This window comes from Amphiprion ocellaris, chromosome 9 (assembly GCF_022539595.1).
Source record: "Amphiprion ocellaris isolate individual 3 ecotype Okinawa chromosome 9, ASM2253959v1, whole genome shotgun sequence".
Lineage (NCBI taxonomy): Eukaryota > Metazoa > Chordata > Actinopteri > Pomacentridae > Amphiprion > Amphiprion ocellaris.
In genome coordinates, this window is record NC_072774.1 from 34,546,252 (window position 1) to 34,568,062 (window position 21,811).

The 21,811-nt window shown below is 38.4% G+C and overlaps 1 protein-coding gene across 3 annotated transcripts in view; it reads right to left on the reverse strand.

Moving 5' to 3' along the window:
* Positions 1-21,811, reverse strand: part of ascc3 (activating signal cointegrator 1 complex subunit 3) — a 245,403-nt gene that overhangs the window by 119,420 nt on the left and 104,172 nt on the right. For all 3 annotated transcript variants that reach the window (XM_023266526.3, XM_035946542.2, XM_055013994.1), the window contains exons 11-13: positions 14,777-14,941; positions 2,102-2,278; positions 1,539-1,610 (exon numbers count right to left, since the gene is read on the reverse strand). In XM_023266526.3, coding sequence (XP_023122294.2) covers positions 1,539-1,610; positions 2,102-2,278; positions 14,777-14,941 — 414 coding nt within the window. The remainder of the gene's footprint in view (positions 1-1,538; positions 1,611-2,101; positions 2,279-14,776; positions 14,942-21,811) is intronic.

Genomic DNA, 21,811 nt, shown 5'->3' on the forward strand with positions numbered 1-21,811 from the left:
TTCAACTCCTGTAGCAGATGGGAGCTAAATGGTAAAGTCTGAATTCACAACTCTCATGTTCCCACTAGGCCTACTGAGGCAGTGGAATGGAAGCAGAGTGAGTGGAGGGTGGTGGTGGGTGGATGGTGGATGGAAGGAGAGGGTAGGGAAGGTTAACACTGGGGGAGATAAGGACTGCAGAGACTTTCGATAGCAGGTGTTCATTCCAAAAGTTTCACAAAAATATTGACTGTAGAAGTTCCTATTCATGAAAAAGTTCAAAGAATGTTTTTCTAGGAAAATTTGTTGTTTTTCAAACTGTATTCTGACATTATATCAGCATCACACTTGTTCTACTCCAAATAGCTTGCCAAATGGAGCTATTAATAAAATCCTACGGAAGTATGGGGATGATATTTGGGATATAACAGACCTGAACAAGTCAGGTGCAATGTAATTAGTTGTTGTCAAGCTTGGGAAAAACTAATGAGGAAAAGATAACCCCCTCCTTCAAAGGCAGGGTCACAGTAGAATAACTGAGAAATTGAGCTTTTAATAAAACTAAATAAGGTAGATAAACTTATTTTGAGGGAAGTGAAATTGTTCAGTGGATATGAATATGGTTGAGATTACCTGTCATGCATTATTATTGCTTTCATTATTGCATTCACTAGTCCTCATAGGACTAGTTTGAGTTTGTAAAACACATGCACAAATAAACTGAAGTAATATATCTCTTAAATCAAAGTAATATAGAGATTCTACAAAATCTCTGTTGGTATACTGTGGCATCTGACACCAGCAGGGGCTTTAAATCTTTGATGTTGTGATTTTGAGCCTGTGGGTGATCATTCATGATCATTTTTGACTCTTAAGTGGCATATTAAAAAAAAAAAACAAAAAAAAAAACACTGGCTTTTTGGCTTGAAAAGAAATCTGGAAGCAATAAAAAATCACCTTGAGCTTTCAACCAACTCGTAGTTCAATTTTAACATAAGCAAAATTTTCATTAACAGCATTGCTAGCCACTGTCACCACAAAATACACAGCAAGCGGTTGGAAACGACAAGCTTGTTTTTGTCTACTTCTGAGTGATGCAGAGGGCTCCTTTAAAAAAATGACAAACAATTCTGATGTCAAGCTGCCACCATTACAGTAAACTGCACATTGAAGAAATGGGTTGATTTCACATTGCAAAGAGCTGTACAATCAAATATGCAATGATCTAATGTGTGTATTTATTTTTCCAATCAGAAAAAAACATAGCTTAGATGTCTTCAAATAAAGAGGAGCTGGTCAGTATAATGTGGCACACATTGTGTCACTGCCTTCCAAATTAAATTTACTCCTTTATAAAGGTTTTCTGAATGCATTTGGATGTACACACAAATGAAGACTAGAAACCCAGAAATCCTGAAAACAAAATCTCTGTAAAATGCTTTTTGGCACAAAAAATCTATAATTAAAGGTAGTCAATACTCTTGAATTTAATCTTCAGAAAACCAATGCATGCATTCATTATTGCATTCACTTATTTAGTTAAAACACAAAGCCCTTACCTGATGACCTGCTTTAACTTGTTCCAGAACTTTGTTGTAACAAACCTCTTCCGTGTCATGAATCTGCTGAATCTGAACAGGACATAAAAACGCAAGAAATAATTAAATGAACTGATGAATGTTTTAATCTGATATGACTTCTTCTAGTCATATACCTCAAAATTACTCAGGTTTGTGTGTGTCAAGTTTAAATTCTTTATTATTTAAACATCTGCAGTGACCAAAAATCAAAACACTGACACGTTCTCAGGCTGTAGTTACTGTGAATAATTTAGCTATATTTGTGATTAGCATTACGGATGTACCGAGAACAGTGAGGATGAGGATGCTTCAAAAATGTATCTGGCTTTATTGAGCTGCAAGTGCCCCTTACTGTCACTGAAATGTCAGAGATAATCTAAAATCAGATAATTATTTTTGCCATGTCAATAAAACACATGGCACACATGGGTTGCGCTGCATATATTGTATGCATGCATCACCTTGAACACGAAAACCACCTATGCATGCAGAAGTCTTACTGGTTTTCACATTCACTGATATTGTTATTATTGTTCACTAACTTTGTTGTTGGTTTTGATGCCAACAAACGTCTGTCCAAGCGGCACTGGCCTGAAGCGACTGTCAAAGAAAAAGAGGCCAATATAAGGGTTGACATGGAGGAAGGTGGCCACATCCAGGTAGTTGGGTAGGGTGGCTGATAGTCCGAGGATCCTGATCATACTCTGAGTGGACTCCACCTAACCAGACAACAACACAGAGTTAAAGTAAGAACAAACGCTGTCCTATGCATTAATCAAGGCAGGCTTTGATATGCAAGTGAAAGTAATAAAAGGTTATGTGCGCTTGTCTAGTGGGAAAAAAAGAGTAAAGAGTAAAAAGAGTAAAGAATATAGAATTTTAGAGGATTTAGTACAATACTAAGTTTACAATGTCCATTATACATACTTCTACATCCAGACAAAATTTCATGTAAACAATTACAATCACCAACTGCTCATGCCCATACCAACTAACAATTAACTAACATTTCTGCAGCAGTTTTAAATTAAAACCTGTCTGGAAAATATGTGAAATTTAAACCACTGCATTCAGCAACTGAAAAGGAAGAAATTTCACTGATTATTGATTACCAGCAAGTGAATAAACTCTCTGAGTTCATTTAAAGAGAAACATATCTGTTTTGTCACATGTACATGACAGTGACAACTGTAAGCATGCCTGAAAACACTCTACACAAAAGGATAAAGAAAATATTTGGCAAACACTAACATGTACAAATAGCAGTGAACTGAAAAAAAAGGCATATTGTAGTGAAATTGTGGTAACAAAAGCTGAAAAAAGACTTGTTTATGATAAACAGGACACTTGAATTCAGAAAACATAGGGACATTATAGAAAGTGAGTAGGCAGCTTCAGGGTCTATGTCTTTGACTTTTACTTTGTACCAAGACAAAGTAAACGATGTTGTCCATGTACTGTCTTTAATTTATCGTTGAAACTTGAAGAAAATTCAAGATGTTGTGCATCAATGTGGGTGAGGGGATAGAAAACTAGAGGGGGGCGTTGGGGGAGAGTGACGGCTGCCCTATCTGGGAGCCTCCTGCTGGAAGTGACAGGGAAGATTGGTAAGGCCTTTAATGTGATGCAGTACCTGTCAAACCATCCCATCAAGATAAGACCTAACCAATCCCTACCAGCAGACAAGGCCTTTACAGCAATGCTGCTGAACCTCCACTCTGCAGATGTGCATCATGTTCATGATGCAGAGAACCAGTCAACATTTTCTTTTACTTTACAAAAAAAATATGAATTTAACTGTCTCCCTGTTCTTCTTTTTCTTAACTCAAGTTGTACTGCTTCTAGAATTGTGGGCCAATTTCATGACCAATTGCTCTTGGTCCACATCGTCATTTATAGGGATATGTGCAATAGTGATTAAGAGAAATGTGCAATATTATCATGTGCAATAGTGGCAACGGAAAATGTGTAATACAATTATATGTAATAGTGTCAGAGAGATATACACTATATTGCCAAGAGTATTCGTTCACCTGCCTTGACTTGCATATGAACGTAAGTCACATCCCATTCCTAATCCATAGGGTTCAGTATGACGTTGGTCCACCCTTTGCAGCTATAACAGCTTCAACTCTTCTGGGAAGGCTGTCCACAAGGTTTAGGAGTGTGTTTATGGGAATTTTTACCATTCTTCCAGAAGTGCATTGTGAGGTCACACACTGATGTTGGACCAGAAGGTCTGGCTCTCAGTCTCCACTCTAATTTATCCCAAAGGTGTTCTATGGGATTGAGGTCAGGACTCTGTGCAGGCCAGTCAAGTTCATCCACACCAGACTCTGTCATCCATGTCTTTATGGACCTTGCTTTGTGCACTGGTGCACAGTCATGTTGGAAGAGGAAGGACCAGCTCCAAACTGTTCCCACAAAGTTGGGAGCATGGAATTGTCCAAAATGTCTTGGTATGCTGAAGCATTCAGAGTTCCTTTCACTGGAACTAAGGGGCCAAGCCCAGCTCCTGAAAAACAAGCCCACACCATAATCCCCCCTCCACCAAACTTTACACTTGGCACAATGCAGTCCGACAAGTATGGTTCTCCTGGCAACCGCCAAACCCAGACTCATCCATCAGATTGCCAGATGGAGAAGCGCGATTCATCACTCCAGAGATCTGAGGGGGGCGTGAAGCTTTGTCTGCTCTGAGGCTGTGATGTTATAAAAAATAAATTTTTACATTCTGGATAAATCAGAGTAACAGACTCACTATGTCATCACAAGTCTACCTATAAAACATTTTAAAACACATTTATTTGGTCTTTCTTCAAAAATCCTTTGCTACTTTGATGGCCACACCTCCTTGACCTTTCAACTTCTCGCCACGCTTTCTTCAGGTTGGCTTCTAGTTCATCCTGATTCATTAGTTTGTGTGCAGTTAGAAAATTACTGACGGAAATGATGTCTGAAAAACGCAAAACGGGTGAAGATTCATCAGTACCTAAAAACTCCGGCTATACCTCGAGAGTTACCTTAAATTTGGTTCTATTAAAGGACAAGACAGAATTATGTTATCTGTGGTGAACTGCTCGCAAATGACAGCATGAAGCCAGCGAATTACGGCGACGTCAGGAAACAAAACACAGTTCGGCAAAGTCGGAAAGATATTCACAAATTTGGACTTCCGGCATCAATAACTCATTAAATATACGTTGTCTAAACATAAAGGATGCCTCTTTTCCATCGTTGTAAGGTAGACAATGTGCTACAAGCCCAGTTTAATCAAAAGTAGCTGTTTTTTGAACTGCAGAAATGACATTGGTGTCTATGAGCAGCCAGTTGTGGCGCTGGGGCTGGGATGCAGCTTATAGAGGGGGCTCCAAGCCAAACAGGTTGGGAACCACTGCTGTAGACCAAGCACACCCTCTCATGTATGTCAAATTCTAAAGGCCATGGCTTCTCCTAGCAGGATGACGTGTGCTGCCACAATGCAAAAAACTGGTTAAGAACAGATCACTGAATGCAAAAAAGAAGCCTATGTCTTGACCCGCCCTCGAAGCTCCTCTCCATCTGTGAGGTGCACAATCAAGGCTCCCTGATCCCAGTTTGTAGACATTACAGGCATTCTCTCATCAAGCTAACATTAAAATTTTCTCTGTACAGTGATTCAAACATTTGCATGCTTCTAGACTTTCTGCAGCAAGCTGTTGCATTGTTCTAATAGTTTTTACAGCAAACATCCAGCAGATATATAGAATCAACAATTACGTACAATCAGCAGTGTCTCAAGATAAGTGTCACTACTTTATTGTCTGACTAATGGTATTGAACTATAGCCAGAAAAGCATATTTGTACAACATTATGATGTCATGATAAAGCTGACCTTTGCCCTTTAGGATACAAAACGTCACCACTTCATCATTTAATCCTGTTGCACATTTGTATAAAATTGTCATAAATGACATAAGGACCCTTAAGTTATAGCAAAAACTGGTTTTGTGGGGTTCCAGTGACATTTTAAAATCAAATTCTAATTAGGTAATCCTTGAGTGCTAGTGGATGTTTGGGCCATAAGTAATACAATTTCTTCCAGGCATTACTGATATATCACATTTACAAAGGTAGGACAGACATGATGCAACTGTGACACAGACCTTTGATCACTAAGAAATAATCAGTTAATCCACGAGTAAAACATAATATATAGTACTATAAGTTAGTGTTTGAGGCAAATTTAAAGAAATTCTCTGAAGGCGCTCCTGAGATATTGCACTCACAAGAATGACATGGATAGACAGACAGACAGATCAAAAAAGGGCTCTAGTGACAGTCATTGCCCTGCGTGAAAGCATTGAAATGCCATTCATGCACCCCAACTGCCCGCTATCTCTGAATCTGCTCAGGTGACATTAATTTGGACTAATCATCTGAACAACTTCATAAAAACTGCATACTACTGTAAGCATTAAAACCAGTCAACCACCCAGTGCAACTAATTATAAAAGGCATGCCTATAGGCGTAGGTAGGGCACAAACGCTCCTTAAATACCAAACCATGAAGAAGAAGCCGTACAACTGAGAAACATTAAAGGTCTATGTCATAAAGGTTAGAGGGACTTTTGTCTTGAATGTAGTGCATAATTGGTAGCAGTACACCAGGCCAGGAAAATGTAGTCGAAACCAAGGCCCTTCCAAGCAAAACCTCAGTCATAACTGGTTTCATTCTAAAACATTTGCATAAAAAGGGGGACATATATCATTTAGTTTACAGGGATTTCCATATTAATGTGTCTGAGGATGTGAACTTAAGCACCAAGCGCATCAGTGGCAGACACCGTAATTCCTTCAGCACAATCAATTATCGCAGTCTGTCAGGTGTGGCAATAATTGGAGAGAGAGAGATGAAAGAGGTGGGGGAGGGACTGCCAGGCATGCTGCTGGCATCCGGCATCTTCTGTTGGAGAGTGGACAACGAGCTGTAAACAAGTTCTCACACAAAGACAAAAAGAAACAGGCTGCTTTTCTGTGAGTTGCAAATAGAAATAAGTAGTAATAAAGAGGGTAGTCATATATGTTCTGTTCAGAAAGATTAATTCAATCCTCTGTAGACGCTGCAGCAAAAACAGCATTATAGGTTAACATATTATCTATGACTTATCTATTCTCAGCAAAGGCTTGTTATTTTTAAAATAACTCCTCCTGCTCCCCAGTGGTCCTTTACCACATTTATCATTTTACACTCTAAACTAACGAGTTTAAAATTGTGCAGTGCACCTTAGAGTATAAAATTAGTGATATCCCATATTTATCTTCCTTACCAAATCCCATGTATAGACTCAAACCAACAATGAATTGATTCTTACAACTGTGCGCATATCAAAGCCTGATCTATCTTATTCCTTTGTAGCAGAGAGTTCTACAGTTATCCAACAACTACTACAAACACATCAGCGAGCTACACTGATGCACATTAAATGTGGATTGATGAGCCACTGTCCTCAGCAAATACACTATTTTCCTGCTGCTTGAGTAACAAACATTTGTTCAGCAAAATGATGCATGGTAACATTTTATGATACAATTTCAATAATTTTAAAAGATAATTCCTACAATAAGGAATTTAGAGCCTATTATAAAAGAATGCATTTGCAGTTCATCAATTCTTATTACTAGCTAGATAACCTAGAGAGCAGATCAGCTGAGAAAGCATATGTATCTATATTAAAGTCAACATCACTTCCAACCCCTTACCACTACACATGCTGAATGTTTTCATTGAATTGCTAGCATTAATTTAGGGTGTTTTTAATCTCTGTTTAAACGTGTCATTTTTTGTATATGTATGATTTATTTATTATCTTCCTTCCTGCAGGGGCCTCTTGCCAGGTCATCATTGTACATGAGAAATTGTTTTCAACTGATCTTACCTGGTAAAATAAAGAATAAATAAAATAAAAAAACAAAAACATATATGAAGTATTAATGTCCAATGATAAATAATACATTAGCATTTGCTAAAATACATAGTTCTTTCCTAACCAGTTCTGACAACCATATAGATCTCAACCTGAAGGCTGGAAGCAAACAGATTAAAGTTTACATTAAATTTATCCCAGATGTTGCATTCGTTTTATAATTTACTTACATTTACGTTAGTGCTGGGCAATGATTGAAAATTTTAATTGTGATTAATCGTGATTTAACAGCAGACCACTGTGTCGGGGACTATAGTCCTGGTTTATATCGTCACACACACACACAAAACCTTTTAGTGATGCAGGTTGAGGCTCATATGTGCCGTGCTTCATTGCGATCCTAAGAACGTTCTTCAGACCAACATCTTCTACGGAACTAATCAGAATGCAGGCTAACTACTTTGCTGTGGCATTTGGTAGCTTGTCTTGTTTAACTCTATTTCTCCCACACGCTGCATCCAACCAGTCTACCGAAGCCTCCCTCCACTGTTAGTTTGGGTGAAACGTGACGACGCTCATCCTCAGTACTGATCAACATCCAGCCCTCCTTTGATCCATGGTTTGTCTGTCTGTGTATTCAGAGCCAGTGAGCAACAGACTTTCAGAATAATAACAACTGTAAAAAAATCTGATGATGAAATGATAAAATAACCGTCGGCTTAAATTAATTAAAGCTATTAACGTGTCCAGCCCTAGTTTATTTATATTTACTTAAAATACATTTCCGTCTTTTTTTTTCTCTTTTTATTCTTAAGCTTCCGTTTCACATCGTACTCTAAAAGCATCTGAACGAATGAGACACTGCAACTGCAGCTTTTAAAATATTTTTTTCATACAGTGCAAAGGACATTATGATTATTCGATGAGCTAAGCCTTTCACAGCATTTGGTTCCTCCACAGGCCAGTGTTACACTTCCCATGTCCGTGAGAAGACGAGGGTCTGCTTTTGTCTCTGTGAAATCAATTTTGTCATCTACCCAAATCCAGAAGAGGAGAGGACCCTCTACTGATGTCTGCATGCAACCTAAAATTTAGGAACTTGTTGGTGGTGACTATGCTACAATGGCACATAGTGCCCATGCTCAGCAAAAGTGTGCACACATGGCATATATAGATGTGGCCTACTGTGTATGTATGGAGTCCCCCAAGTGGAATTCTATGGACCAGAAATGTAGTATAATAGTACAAACTACACGTACATGGTGTCAGCAGCTGTCTAGGAGTATAATCAAAGCTTCTGCTGCACGTTTGCTGTCGTCACTGGCTACAGGTGACTGCACTTGCACACACATATACTACAGTCACACCTCAAAACTACAGGAAATGGATACAATTAATTGGACCTCCTATCAAATCCTCAGAAATTCCATGCAAAAGCCAAGCAATAGATCCCATGTGGACAGAAAATTAGCCAGGAGAAACAAAAACATAGAATGCTGCACACCTAATTCAGAAGAGATATGAAGAAGACTTGCTGTAGTACACCAAAATTCTACACCTGCTGATACTGCTTTTACTCCTAGCAGCAAATGTATCATCCTGATCCAGCTTATTTTTCAGTTTGAGCGGTATGTGCCGTTATTGCAACTGTGCCTATTCTTGCTGAAATTGCAAAAAAAGAGAAATTGTAACACCCACGACTCTAAATGTATGTGTTGTCCTTCCCAAACCATTTGGCACAGGATATTCAGTTCAGCAGGTGATGTTATTTAGTTTACCTTGTGAAAGAACTTATTGCTGTTGAATCCACTTCATATTTAGGTCTATGTCTTGTGAAACATTAATTCTTAGGAGAAAAAGTTCTACTGGGGCAGCTTTGGCAGTAGGGCATTTTTGTGTCTATTGGCTATTCTAACCTGGTTATCCCTTAGATATACAGTGTAGCACATACTGTAAGATGTTCTCAGAGTTGTCACTGAGATCCATTGTCATTTGGACTGACATTAGAAAAACACAGGTGACATGGATTTTGGGTAATGTTACACCCCCTTGTGCAGCAACAACAGTGTTTATATTAACAGTAAAGTCCACTTCTAAAGCTGTGTTCTAAGTACTGACGGCATGTGCAATCTGCTGGCAAACAGTCAGTCAAAAAGCTTCAAACTTGTCCACTGCGGCACAACCTTGAGAAGTGTTAAGGTGTACTAAGCGCCCAGTCAGCCCTTCTTCAGTAATATCAGCTAAACCTGCAGATAAATGGGCTGTGAACCGAGCAAACAGCGGTCACATGTACAGACCAGTTTTCAATTACCTTGCGGTTAACCTTGCTGAAGAGGTCTCAGTGAGTGCACAGCACAGCAGCTCATCTTTGTCTCTCTGTTTCACTGCCTTTCTCTCTCTGGTCTGAGTCCTTTAGCATACAATGGTTGTCCATGTATTTTTAACATTTCTCGTAACAATGTGTAGGTTCATCAAACTCCAGTCACACTTGAGTGAGACATTTCCAAAGAAGGGCTATTGTATTTTTACACACTTGTCGGTTTGCAATTCACTCACCTATCTACTATCTGCCTTCTTGTGTTTGTTCATAATTTATTTTTTGTCTTCTGGTCCTTTCACAGAATTTTTTTAACGGAATTTCATTGTACCCTTGCAATGACAATACAGGTTCTTATCTTATCTTTCAGTTTTATATTTTATATTGAAACATTTTGCAAAATCTTTCAATGTAGCTGCTGAATCCTTATTTATTACCTTGATGAAGGTTAATGGTGATAGTGAGCTATGACTGTCGATGATGGTTTACAGGTCAGGTGGGTGAGTTATTAACTCTAACAGCTGCTATAAATAACCATAATTGAACAGAAGAATGTTGCTCGAGGATGGCTACTCTTGTCTTACTGTCAGTGTAATTTACACTGGATGGAATCCAGGTTCATGTTTACTCTTCTTCTCAATGCTGTTATAAGTGTGCTAGCTGTGTTCCGCATATCTAACTCAAAGAAAGTGTATGCACATTTATGTTTAGATTATTCCTAAACCTACATAGATTGCACACATTCCTGAGTGTTTAGAGGAACAAATCTAAATGCCTTCATGAACTGGGTGCAGACTGAGTCAAACCATTTAGTGCCAAAGACAGATACAATGAACTTGTATTTATAGAAGAATTTTTACAATGAAAATGTAATTCTCAGAGCATGATGCATAATTGAGTCAGCGGCAGTCTATGCATTCTAAAAATATCCATTTGCATCTCTTAACATCTTCTGCATGTATTTATTTCCCTCCACAGACTTGCATGTGACAGCAGTTCATCAGAATAGGATATTGGACACTGCAGCTCCTTCTCTCTATTTGCCTATCTAAATTTACATAATCACTCTAATAACTGAAATGTCCAGGTTGGTTTCTGCATAGACGCATGCCAATCATCATCACAGGCTATCAGCTCCACAGACAGTGCACTAATTATTTTCTCTTACAGCAGTAAACTGTCAGCGGGACAGGAGTTATGTTATCTATGATATGTCATTGGATCCGCATTCTAAGGAGTTATCTCAAGCCAGTTGGGTGCTAAAGGGACAAATAAACCAATCAGCAACAATATTAAAACCACTAAAAGGTGAAGTGAATGTCATTGACCATCGCATTACAATACAATGTAGTGCTGGAAAACCTTGGAACCTGGAATTTATCTGAATGTAGCCTGCCTCATCCAATGTAGGATGCAGATACAAACCTGCAATTGGCCACTCATTTAAGGCAGCTTTCCCCCCCTTTCCCCTATCTGCAGGTTGCCTTGTAGCAACCAATAACAGTATTGGTTGCTACATAACCCTTTTCTTTACTACTTAAAACAACAACAGCCTCCCAGCCACGACCGACTACAACGAAAATTTCAAGTTTTGCCAAAGACTGGAATCATGCATTAAGACAGCCCTCCTAATTTTTTGTTTTTTTTTTTTTCCAGTGAATTATCCATTTTAGTTACAGTGCTAACCTCCCTGCATGAAAATGTTCCACCACAACAATGGCACCCATCAATATTTTGAGGGAATTCCCAAGCCACATCATTCGCTTTGCCTTGCCCACAGAGACTGTAATTGGTTTAAACCCTTGCAAAGTTGTGGTTATGCTGCAGAAGGAATCCCTGTGCAAACACACTTTCAGTTGTTGGAAAAGTAAGACAAAAAAAAAAACAAAAAAAAACAACGTACTTCTGTTTTATAAATTATTTTATAATTGATATTACTAGAGGCTGGATGATGATAACGCATGAATGTGTGTACAAAATTTTACTGTTGCAGTAACCTGAGGTGGAGCTGCTTTTAACTACTATATACACTACTAGGCGGTTAAGTCCAGTGTTTTTTAAACTAAAGGTCAAGCCTTTCAAGAACGTTACAAGATAAGTTTGTGGTGTACTGCAATGATCAATGGGAAAGTTGAGGTACAAAAATCTGTTTTCATCTGATGCGTATTTCTCTAATCTTTTGTTTTAAGAATATTAGATAGCCTGACCATTACAGTCTGTTATCACCCACTTAAATCAAATTGTTTCAGAAGTGTAGAGGGACAATGCCTTCTTGTTCACACTGTTAAAAATTCAACATCTGAAACATGGCAAGCAAATACAACTTTTTTGTAATAGCTTTACATGTAAAAAATGTGGAGAACCATTGCTATAATCTTGAACAATTCAATGTATTCTAAAAAAAGTTGTTTTCTTTTTGACAGACTTAGTCAAGCAAACATTTTACCCACAGTGTCTACAGATGAAAGTCATTTACTTTAAAACACAACAAGGAACATTTCATTTTCCAATCATTCAGTAAAGAAAAATATCAATAGATGTACAGTAATGAACAAAAGTTTCTCAAGACAATATATATCATGGCAGTCTTGAGTTCCCAATGAGTCCTGTGACTGAATTTTCTTCGTCACAAAAAAAAAAAAGAAAGAACAATTATTCTTAGTGGCTAAGTTCAGGACCAGCTATCATCTATTTTCTCAGTGCTGATGGGTCTTTAGTTACGTCGATGGATGGATGGATAGATACATAGATAGATAGATGCATAGATAGATGCATACATAGATAGATGCATAGATAGATGATGCATGGATGGACAGACAGACAGACAGACATCCAGTCTAAAAAAAAAACAAAAAAAAACCTTTCATCTTCTCTGATCTTCTCAGTAACATTCTTTACAATGTACAGTACATACAATTCTCAATATCTTGTGTTTCAGTCATTTTTTTTGGTGGATTTGTCAGTGCAGTTAATGGTCAGTATCCCATTGAAAGGTCAACTTATTGCGAAACCTTAGGTTCTCGAGCTGGTCTCACATTACCCTCAAACACATTTTGTTATGACACAGAATTCCCAGTTAAATCAATGGCTGTATACATAGCTTCAAAGAAGATTAAAAGTTTGCTTGTCCACTGAAAAAGTCAACAGTTTCTGTGGAATCTACTTACTTTTTCACATTGTATGTTATGGTGATATGTTGAGAATTGACACCTACGCATATAAACTAAATGAAAAGAAAATGAAATGTTTTTTTAAACATTTCAAAAAACAAGATGTATTTACCAAAAATACAGCTTTTTCTAACTGTTCTAACTAGCTGATCACTCCCCCTGCCTGCTTAAACTCACTTCCCCACACCTACATACTGGGTTTCTCTCTGTACACTGACTCCCGTCTCCCGTCTCCCGTCTCCCTTTGTGTCTTGCAGAGAACAAGACAGACTTTGTGGACAAATGTGGGTAAATTTGGGATTTGACTGGTGCCTGATGTGCACTGCGGCACTGGGGAGATGATGAGAAGCATATTACGATCAGTGTACTGCCTTGTCTCTGTTGTTCTTGAAATGATTTCTGTCGCAATAAAAATGAATAAAAGTGCAACTTGGCAGAAATATAGAGGACGGAAAAAAGAAGCATTCTTACCACATCAGTTGAAGTGGAGATCAGTACTTAAATGCAATATTTTGACTGCTTGAAATGTATCAGTACTAAATATTGAAAGTTGTCAAGTACCAGATTTGGCATCAATTTTATACTGAATGTAAAGTTTTGAGGTAATCCTAACTCGAGCACCATACGGTGGTGGAAAAGTTTTTGGACACCCTTAAATTTTTACACAATCTCAAATATTAACATGAAATGTTTGTGGAAAAATCTTTTTTGTGTTTCAAAAGGTGTGGCTGCATTAGACAGACACAAACAGATATAAATTATTTTTTTCTTTGTTTATTGGTTTTTATTGACAGTTTCAGCGAAAGCTATTGCCTTCTTCATAAGCGAAGAAGGTGATATCTTTCATCAAAACTGTTAAGGTAATCAACATCTATCTATTCACGTTATGTCTGAACAAAAAGAACAAAAGAACTTAAAACTACTACATTTATAAGAAAACATTATGAACGTTTTTGAGGTGTTATAATGTGTAAGTAATGTGGTTTGTGCTGGAGGTAAGGTTAATGGTTCTGCTGGTATGAAGGTTGTGCATGGGAGCAAGGCCCACACTCACAATGTATATTAAAGAATCCAAAAGTTATTTTGTAGCTCACACTGGTTCACCTCCCTTGCAAAAGGTCGACTCTAAAACAAAAGTAGAAATCAGTGAGAGGGCTACATAAAATTATATGAAATGACTTTGTAACTCCCGTTTACAACCAATGTCTTACTTAAGAGGATAAAAATGCTTTAAGTAAATGTGGGATCTTTAGAGGTTGTAAATTGGTTGTATAATGTGGCCACTGAACAGTGATTCAGCTGAGGGCAACATCTTAAGTTTTGTTTTGGTCTTTGCTGATTCTCAAGAAAACTGACAAATAATTCCCAATCAGCTGCTGGAGGTTAAAGACGACCTTTTTCCCTATCAGATTTATGGTTACTTTTTCATGATTTTAAGTATTTTACATGTAATAAGCCTGAGGCCACAACAATACATTTTTTAAAAAATAGGCATTACAGGTAAAACTACCAACTTAAATCAATACATGTATGCAAAAAATAATGCAGTCTATAAAGCAAATCAGACAATAATTTAAAACATAAAACCAAAAAAACCCACAAAAAAACTGGTGCACATTTTTTTTCCGAAATCCCTGTCAGCCAGACCACACTGTACGGATATTTTACAGGTTGTGTTTTTTTGACTTCCTCCTCCAGTGTAAGTGGAGGGAAAGAGCTGGTAGTGGGAGGGAGGGTTGAGAGGGAGAGCTGAGAGGACTAAAATGATATTCTAATGTATAATACATGACACATGCTGGTAGCAGACAGGAAATAAGATTTACCTGTCTGATAGTCCTGGCCACCAGGCTCTCCAGTACTGGTCCTCGATCTTCATGTAGAAGGTGAACTTCATCCAAGATCAAAAGACGCACAATCTGGGACAAAGCCACATCTCCAACACTCTTCCTGGTCACAACATCCCACTTCTCTGGAGTTGTCACCAACATCTGAAAACAAGCATTGAGACATTAGGCACAGGATCCTGGAATTTAGTGATTGAGGTGATTTTGTCAGAAGGAAGAGTTATTTGAGATTTACTCACACAAATTACAGTCAAACATAGATTTTTTTTTTTTTTTTTAAATATTCATATCGTTATGGTGACTAGTAGCACATAGATGTACACTGACAGTGTGGAAGGTATTGCTTTATATGTGACTATTTTCCAGTAGGATTTTTGTAACTGACGAGTAGGGCTGGGCGATATGGCCTAAAAACAAAAATCTCAGATTTTTTCACAAAAAATCCCGATTCAGGATTTATCCCATTTTTTTTTACCCCCTACCTAATCTCTGCACACCGGAGTCCAGTCTACTTTATGCAATTCAGCTGCAGCCCTCTCCAGGTAAACACACCGGATCGCAGCTGGAAATGCGTCGCATGTGGCATGCTGGTCCGGTTGTGGTGCGCTTCCTGCTGCGATCCGGTGTGTTTACCTGGAGAGGGCTGCAGCTCATTTGCATAAAGTAGGCTCACACAAGATCCAGAAAGGAGAACAACCCAGTGAGAACTGAAGAGAAGGAGAACAGGTGAAACAACATAGTGATCCCGTATGTGTCTGGACTGTCTGAAAAACTGAGGAGGATCTTCAACAAACACCAGATCCCTGTCTTTTTTAAGCCAAATAACACACTCAGACAAAGACTGGTCCACCCAAAAGACCCCACACCACACAGTCAGAAGAGCAACCTGGTGTATGCAGTTAAATGCAGCGAGGAATGCTCAGATCTCTACATAGGGGAAACCAAACAGCCACTTAACAAGCGTATGGCTCAACACAGAGGAGCCAGTTCCTCAGGACAGGATTCAGCGGCCTTCCTTCACCTCAAGGAAGAGGGACACTCATTTCAGGACACCAATGTTCAGATTTTGGAACAGGGAGGACAGATGGTTTGAGAGAGGCGTGAAAGAAGCCATCCATGTCAAAGTGGAGAAGCCATCTCTGAACGGGGGGGGTGGTCTGCGACCTCATCTTTCGCCATTTTACAATCAGGTCCTTTCAAAACTCCCCAAAAGAACTACTCAGCAGAATGACTCATGTGAAGTGGCTCATGCTAACGACCACCATTAGCATACGAGGGCTCGGTGAAACTCGCATTTCAACGACCCCCTTTGTCACTCCCTGGCTCCCAACGACCATCGTTGAGGAGCCAGGTGGGCCTTGGCAATAGTCGTCGGAATGTGAATAACACTGACCACACCTCACAGAGGTTATAAGCTGAGGCAACATCAACCACCACCAGAACTGAAGAAGCCTCTTGGATGAGAGGTGAAACGTCTTCAAGGTACCTTCTTAAAGTCCAGCTGGATTGATTTAAACAATTTTGGATAACCATGACCTGGATGAATGAGAAATTACACAGACATCTAGACTGACTTCTACTTTATGCAAATTGGATGTGGCGTGCAGAGATTCCACGCATCGTTAAACTGTCCTCAAACTTAACTAGGTGTCGGTGACCTAAAACGAGGACAGATTCAGCTGCTGCACAGATTATTTCTCGCCTCAAATGCTTTCAGAAATACTTCTGACGTGTTTTTTGAAATAAAAGGGAAAATTTGCGGCCGAGCCGCTGTGTTTCTCTGACTTGTCTGCCGGACTGTCCAGCTGAAAGCTCGGTCATGTGACCACGTAGCGGCCTGCTATTGCTCAGCGCTGTCATGTGACCATGTTGTGGTCCACTAGTGACCACCCGCTCTCTGTGTGATTTTCAGATGCGGTGCGTTGCCGTGCGGGAAAATCGCATCTAGTGAACACGCACCTTTAGATCTGCACCGCTCGCCGCCATGTTGTCTGTGTATCAAGCGCGGGGGGGAGGGGGGCGCATTCTGAACTACGGGAGCCCAGCAGGCAGGCGTTAGTGGCGGATGTTGATGCATGTTAATGCATTGTAGCACTTTGAGATTTTATATGTAAAGTGCATTATAAATTAAAGGTATTATTATTATTATAAAATCGATTTTCATTAAAACAAATCGACATTAAGTACAAAGTCGAATTAATCGATATAAAATCGATTTATCGCCCAGCCCTACTGACAAAGTAGCGAATCCACATTCATTAGTGTTAATATGCAAACGCTCAATTCTGTTTCAGCAGCTCACTAATTCTGAGATTTAGGTCTCTGTTTCTGTGAATTTAGCAGCATTATGCCTATCAGTAGAAGAGGGTTTAGAGATCAAGAGAAATCTTGTATGACAAACTGAGAGCAGGGAGTTTGAAAGGCATTAATTAGGAAGGGAGACACTGATGAAAAGAAAACACACTGACGCACCTTGAATACCCTGATCACACGTCCTATTGATTCCAGTGTCCCAAAAAAGTCGTCAAGAGTGTAATTGGCAATGAATGCTCAACCTAATCGCTAAACAATTTATTTTTTTTCTGTATGTATCTACTGACTAACTTATAGCTGAAACTGACACTGAGGTGTGACGCACCAATGCACACATAGTGACGCCAAAAAAAAAAAAAAAAAAGCACCATTCACCTTAAGTAAAGCAACACAGCAGGGCAGGAGTAAAGTTCACTCTGTTTTTTGTATGGCTTTCATGTCCATTCTTTGGCATTGTTAACTAATGGCACACAGTATATATTGTGACCTCAAATGACTATTCTCCACACCTACAGGGCCTTTAGTACAAAACTCTTTCTTTCCTTGCTGATCTACAGCAGAATGAGGGCAAAGGAAAGAAAATTACCTAAGAGTTAATCTGATTTATCTAATTTAGACTTCTGAAACCTCATATTAATTTCAGCAAAGCTTGAGTGAGAAATATAGATTTTGTCTCTCAATAAAAGATTCCTTTGCAACAACAAGTAATGTGTTCAATGTACCTAGAGACATGAGTATTGTTTTAAGACAGGCATGAAAAAGTGAATCTATCTCTTTAAGCAAACTAGGTACTAAGTTATAGGAGGAGGACAGAACTGAACATTTTTTAATTGCCTGTCTTGTGAGACTGCCAACTTTATGAAACTTCAATATTCAATTCCTTGACTAGCCATTTACCAGTTAAAATACTTTGTGTGACTTCACCAGAACTTCATCTTTAAAGTTCTAAAATTCTTTGATCAAGATTATTGAGATTATTGAAGAGAGTATTGGTGAGTTATATTTTTTCAGCAATTTCCTGTGAATTTCACTAAATGCCACACACTTTAAAAATCACAGCAATACAACCAAAATCCCTCTAGAATATGACTTTCGCATGGCTCATCAATGCCCAATTGCCCATAGCTCTACTTGCTACAGATAGAAGCACCCAAATCACCATACTAACAAACCCTAACAACAGACGTAAAATATCACTCAGGTCTTGCATGTTAACTTAGATAAGTGCTTAGCAGATGTATGTCAATGTCACTCTACTGTTCATTCCACAAAAATGAGCATATTTAATTCTGTGGTGCTTTGTGTGATTCAATGAAGAGTCAGCAGGTCTGCTTTTGTCTTGATGTCGTTCCTAGAGTAATAGTAGTCAACAGTATCAACACATCTGTATAAAACATCAAAAGACACCTTCTTGGCACATTGCTTCATTGCTTAGTGCCTATAATTCCAGTGCAACTTTATTCTCTCTTTTCTCTCTAAAATGCGTATTTAATGGTGTGTGAACTGTTTGGCAACCTGTCTGGGTGGATGGGGGTACAGGTGGGGGTTGGGGGATGGGGTGGTGGTGGGGTTATTCCTATTAAACTCTTCCTGTAAAAGCAGTTCATTAAATCCCCTTTAGTTTTGCATTTAAATCAATCTATTCAGCCATTAGAGGCTGGCATGCTCACAGAAAAGGAAGTGCCTGCTTCTAATTGGACCTACTGGTTAATCAAAATGGAGATTCTGGCAAATGGAGCACAGGTCAGAGTGCTTTTTTAATTGCTTCACAAATGCACACAGGGTGGTGCAGGAAAAAAACTGCTATTGTTTGGCAGAATGCAGCTATTTACGCTGTTTATCAAGTGATCACAGCAGGGCTGGAATTAATTCTCTAAATCTAATGATTCTTCGTATTTCATAGAAGAAAATGTAAGTTCACGTTTCTTAAAGGTGACAATTTAATCAGAGAATGACTTCATAAACCTTAATAAAGTCGTATAGAGCTTATAAGAACTTTTCCAGTAATTCATCGCTAAACTGAAGAATATCAGGCATAGTGAAATCTATTCATGGTTTTAGTGTTTTTTCTTTCTTTTTAAACTAATTTTTATCTTTATTATTTTGAGCCCACTACTGTTAATTTAAATGCTTTTAAAAATGTACAGTTAGAGACACAAAAATTCTTTGGGATTGGTTATCCATCACATTCCTGCCTCAATTTTGGTCAAATTAATGTCATGTGTCATGATTTAATAAATATGTAAATTTTCCATGCCTTCAAAAGGCAAACATCTGATGCCAAAACCCATTTCTAAACTATGTCCACTTTAAATGGACATAGTTGGGGGCTTCCTTTAAATGTTGCTTCCAAATCATATACCCACTAACAGTAAGTCAGAACCAGAACCAGAAACTAGGTGAGGTAGATGGCCGTACTCCCTCAGTCTGGTTCTCCTAGTAAAGGGGAGTTTTTTTCTCTCAATTCCAAGTCCTAGCTTAAAGGGAACCGAAATAAAACTTTGGATTTATTAGGTTTTTCTCTATTATTTTACAAGATCTACACTTTATTATGTGAAGTGCTTTGAGATAACGAATGTTGAATTGGCACTATATAAATGAAATCGAATTGTCTTGAATTAAAAACATCATTGCAGAGGACAGTATGAGGGAGATTCATTGTCAGTCTTCACAGTATTTTAGAATTAGAATAAGCTTTATTGTCATTATACAGTGTATAATGAAATTGGAAAGCTTCTCCTTGTCAGTGCATCAAACCTTTTTTTTTGATATTTTGTAATTCACTTTTTATTATTAGTTTTCAACTTTTATAACAGAGTTAAACCAAAACATAACATCAATGATAACAATAATAGTGACAATAATCACAAATGAATGAATTAAGAAAAACATGAAACAAACAAAAAAAAAAAGGGGGGGGGGGATTATAAAAGTAAACAGAACCAAGATAAGACAGAATTAAGTCTCTCGTGTTACCCAGGGTAAACAATTAAATAACTCATCTTTCCAAAAGAAAGGTAGAAACAGGTATAGGCTAAGGCAATAAGACATCAGCACAGGCGTCATATATCACTGTACCATACTCATACTTTGTGTTGCCAAGATAGAAGTCCAGTCACAAGAAATACAAGATACAAAATACAAATCACGAGAAAAGCACACATTACTATCCATTCAGCTTATTCCTTCCCATGTACTACTTCAACCATAAAGGGGCCAGATATCTTTTTAAATATATTTAGTTTATTATTAATTTTAAAGAGAGACTGTTCAAAATTTGCTATTTTAGTCATTTCCCCCATCCATTCACTAAAAGATACTATATTATCAGTTTTCCAGTGTCACCCTGTGGAGACGACCAGCCTACACCACAGGGTCTGTTGAACTGTTAGGCCCTCCTCTCTCACACCTATTCCTAATGTACAAAGTGCAGGGTTTTGCACAAACTTTGTACCAAGTACTTTGTTGACAAATCCTATTATAGTCTTCCATAAATTCTGGGTCAGGTAACAATCGTAAAGCATGTGTAAGAGTGTGCCTTTACTCCTGTGGCATCTCCAACATAAATCTGAGTCCCGCAGTTTCAGTTTGGCCATCTTACATGGGGTCCAATAACATCTATGAATGATTTTGTATATAATTAATCTGGTCTGTATTTCCCTTGATATCTTATACCATGACCCTGTAATATCCTTCCACATCTCCTCAGATATTTCCCCTCCCAAATCTTCCTCCCAAACCTTCTTGAGACCTGAAAGTCCTGGTGGGTGAGATTGTCTCATTAAGCTATAAAATGCTGATGCTGTTTTTTTGGTCAGCTGATTGACCTGTATCATTTCCTGTACTAATGTTTGCTTTATTAGGGGTGTCCTCTTTTGCATGGATAACAAACAGCTTCTCAATTGGAGGTACTTCCAGAAATCTGTTTTAGGTATATGGTATTTTGTCATCATCTGTTCAAAGGAGATAAATTTATCTCCCTCCAAGACATCCTCAATGTATATAATCCCTGCCTCAGTCCACGTCCGCCAGAATAAGGCCTTTCTGCCCACCTTCAACAATTTGTTATTCCAGAGAGATGATCTTTGAGTGAAAAGGGGCTTTGACCCTACAATTTGCTGTGAAGTCCTCCAGGTTTCTCTTGCAAACCTCAATAATGGACTATTAAATGGGATTTCTCCCTCTGTCTGAGTCATGAAGGCGTGAATGGAAAATGGTTCTGTAAGTTCCCTCTCAATTGATACCCAAGCCGGGGTTTGACCATCTGCACCATATATTTTAGATAACTGATTAAGCCAAAAAGCATAGTGATACCAATGTACTCTGGGCATTGCAAGGCCTCCATCCTCTTTGGCAGCGTACAATTTAGTTCTATTAAGGGATGGCCTTTTACCTGACCATAGGAATGTTTCTACTATTTTATTGAACTTTTTCAGTACAAGAAGTGGAAAATTCAGGGGTAACATATAAATGATATAATTAATTTGTGGGACCACTATCATTTTCAAGATATTTATTTTACCCAGTAGAGAAAGTCTCAGCTTAGCCCAATTTTGAAATTTACTCTCAATTTTCAGTGTGAGGGGGAGAAGGTTTTCCTCCATTATATCCTTTAGGCCCGGAGTCAAATGAATACCTAAATATGTCAAGCCAGAGGGAAGCCACCTAAACTGCCAGCCCTGCCTGACTTCTGGTAGGCAC